The following is a 2,760-nucleotide window of genomic DNA, read 5'->3' on the forward strand; positions in this document are numbered from 1 at the left end:
GGGACCCCAGGCTGTGGGGCGAGGGGTGTCGTGGAGCCATGGGGACCCCAGGCTGTGGGGCGAGGGGTGTCGTGGAGCCATGGGGACCCCAGGCTACAAGGTGAAGGTCATCACAGGGCCATCCCCAGGCTGCAGGCAGGAGAGGGATACTGGTCAGCGGTTTTGTAGGGTACACCGTGTTCTCTCAAACAGGGATGCTGTGTCCCATGGGGAAGCCCCACACAGGTGAGTGAAGAGGTATCCCCCCCATGACCACAGACTGCAGCCCCCGTGATTGGCCCTCGCACGGTTTGGAACCAGGATGCCCAAGTGTGAATGGAAAAGACCAGCTGTGGTCACTGCCACCTTTATTGTCCCTACGCAGAGGGCGTGCCCTTCAGGAGGCTCACCGAGCCACCAGCCTTCACCTCACCGTGAGGTCACCAGCCCTCACCGTGAGGCCGCCGTGCGCTGCTGAGGGAAGACTCTGGAGACAGTCCGGGTGGGGGACTGCCGAGCGACCTCAGGCCGTGGGGCAGGGTTGGCGGAGGTCAGGCTGCTGGGCGGGCATCACGTCCAAAGCCAGCAGGAGTCACAGGAAGCTGCCAGTCTGCTCAGAGTTCTCCCTCCACTGTCCCTGGAGCCAGGACAGGACGCAGCATCTGGGAAGGGCGGAGATGGTCGAGGGGAGAGAGCTCAGCCCATCTCCCCCAGCCACCCAGATCGGCCTGCCTCCCACTCAGGGTCCGCAAGGGGTCCCCCGTCCTTCACCTGGGAAGGAGACAGCAACGCTACCGAGGGTCTTCACACAGGAATCCCCTCTTGCTAAGAGGTGGAGGAGTTCCAACAACAGCCCGTGACACCATCTTTCAGGACACACGTGTCCTGACAGGCTGTTGCTACATTTGCTGTCTCCCCATGTCTGGTGCCCTCAAAGGCCAAGCGGCCACCAGCAGCCACACCAGGTCCCAGAGACCCCCAGGGACCCTGCTGAGGCCTTGGCGCCCAGATCTCTTCTGGCTGACTCCTCTCAGGGGGCCTCTGAGAGCCTGCCCACCCCAGTACAGAGCCAGAGGCTTGAGCCCTGACTAGCAGGACGCTCTGACAGAAATCTGGGCTGGGGGAGGAGCAGGGCTACCATCTCAGGTCCCTGGACTCGAAGACAGTGGTCTCCTCGTCGCTGTCCACAGAGGCCATCTCAGCAGTGTCCTCGCTGTTGGCCAGGAGGCCATACCGCCGTCGCTGGGGCTTCTTCAACCTGGAAGAGGTCCAGAGGCTCCTGCTGTGTACAGGGGGGCACCCTCCTGTCTCCCCTCCCCACCACGGTCTGACCCGGCCTGCGCGTGACCACAGGAGCTGCTCAGAGGAGCCCAGGTGGTTGACAAACACTGGATGTTCAAGTCCGCCGGCTGCACCTCAGCCCTGGGCAGTCGGGGTCAGAGGGGACCTGGTGGCACTGTGGGCTAAGCATGACCCACAGCTGCTCCTGGAAACATGAGGCCAACTGCTTCCGTAAGGTCACCATTTGGGGACCTGACGACACAGCCCTGCTGTCACCCGCAAATCACCATCCCTGCAGACGGTCCGGCCCTTGGTGGACCCTGTCAGGGGGCTCTTGGTTCATATCCCTGCCTCAAGGGTGTCTCCCAGGCCTAAGCCCACGGACAGCAGGAGAGATGACGATTTGCCATCCTGTCTAAGGGGCAGCCTGGTTGCACTAACTCTAAAACACATTCATTGTTTTCTTTGGAAAAAGACAAGCTTAGCAGGGCAAGCAAGAGGGTTTGCAAAAGACAGAAAACACATCAACGAGATGCACAGTGTCTGTGGCCACGGGCTTGAGCCGGACAGAGAGGACGAGGGGACCCAGGAGAGGACCAGGTTCAGATCTATTCTTCACGGGGTCACTACGAGGTGCACCAGCCCCCTTCGCACCAGCCCGGGGTAACCATCCCATTTCACAGCTAAGACGGAGGCTCTGAGCAAGTGGGCTCAAAACAGACCCGTCTGGACAGAGAGGGGTCCCAGGGCCACAGTGCGAGGGCGGGAGGCACAGCACAGGTCAAGGGCCAGGACAGGGGCATGGTGTCCGGCATGGTGTCCAGGAGTGTCCCTGGGACAGGCAGGCGGGGCTGCACTGTGCACCAGGGCGACAAGGACCCTGTAGGGAGAGGTCCCCAGTCGTGGACACGGCCGGGCGGCGGGGGCGGGGCGGGGTGAGTGCGGAAAGGCTCCTCTGCGAAGGTCCGAAGTGACCTGTGATCAGATCTGAGGCCAGAGGCCAGCAGCAATGCCCACGTGGGCGCATGCGTGGTCCCGGAGGGGCCAGCCTTGGGCGGACAGTGCACGGGGACGGCGACCCGGGAGGCTGGGGTGGGCAGCGCCCAGGAGCGGGAGGGAGAGGCGGCCCCGGGAGAAGAGGCCCCGGGAGGGAGAGGAGGCCCCGGGCGGAGCGGACAGCCGGCTCGATCCGGCCTGGGGTCCAGCCGGAAGGCGGACACACGCCGACTGCGAAGCACCGGCCACGAGTCGGGGCACGAGACGGCGCACGCGCGGGGCGGGGCGCGCACGTGACAGCGGGAGGCCGCGCCATTGGCCGCCGCGCGGCGACGTGCGCGGACGCACCTGAAGGCCCGGATGAGGAAGTAGAGCGCGGCCAGGCCGCTGAAGCCCGTGAGCACGTAGAAGGAGCGCAGCAGCGAGGCGCCCGCGGAGCCCGGCGAGCGAGTGCCGTTGAGCGGCGGGTCCGGCCGGCTCCCGTTGGTCACGGCGGCCGGCGGC

The 2,760-nt window shown here is 65.0% G+C and overlaps 1 protein-coding gene across 1 annotated transcript in view; it reads right to left on the reverse strand.

Annotated features, from left to right (window-relative positions):
- Nucleotides 1–110: 110 nt before the first annotated feature.
- LOC102851896 (elastin-like) overlaps nucleotides 111–2,760 on the reverse strand; it is a 6,338-nt gene continuing 3,688 nt past the window's right edge. Inside the window, exons 6-9 of the mRNA XM_006898004.1 lie at nucleotides 2,605–2,760; nucleotides 1,118–1,237; nucleotides 434–538; nucleotides 111–129 (exon numbers count right to left, since the gene is read on the reverse strand). Coding sequence (XP_006898066.1) covers nucleotides 111–129; nucleotides 434–538; nucleotides 1,118–1,237; nucleotides 2,605–2,760 — 400 coding nt within the window. The remainder of the gene's footprint in view (nucleotides 130–433; nucleotides 539–1,117; nucleotides 1,238–2,604) is intronic.

The sequence above is a fragment of the Elephantulus edwardii genome, unplaced genomic scaffold, assembly GCF_000299155.1.
Source record: "Elephantulus edwardii isolate Elephantulus edwardi_28Jun2011 unplaced genomic scaffold, EleEdw1.0 scaffold00217, whole genome shotgun sequence".
In the NCBI taxonomy this organism is placed as follows: domain Eukaryota; kingdom Metazoa; phylum Chordata; class Mammalia; order Macroscelidea; family Macroscelididae; genus Elephantulus; species Elephantulus edwardii.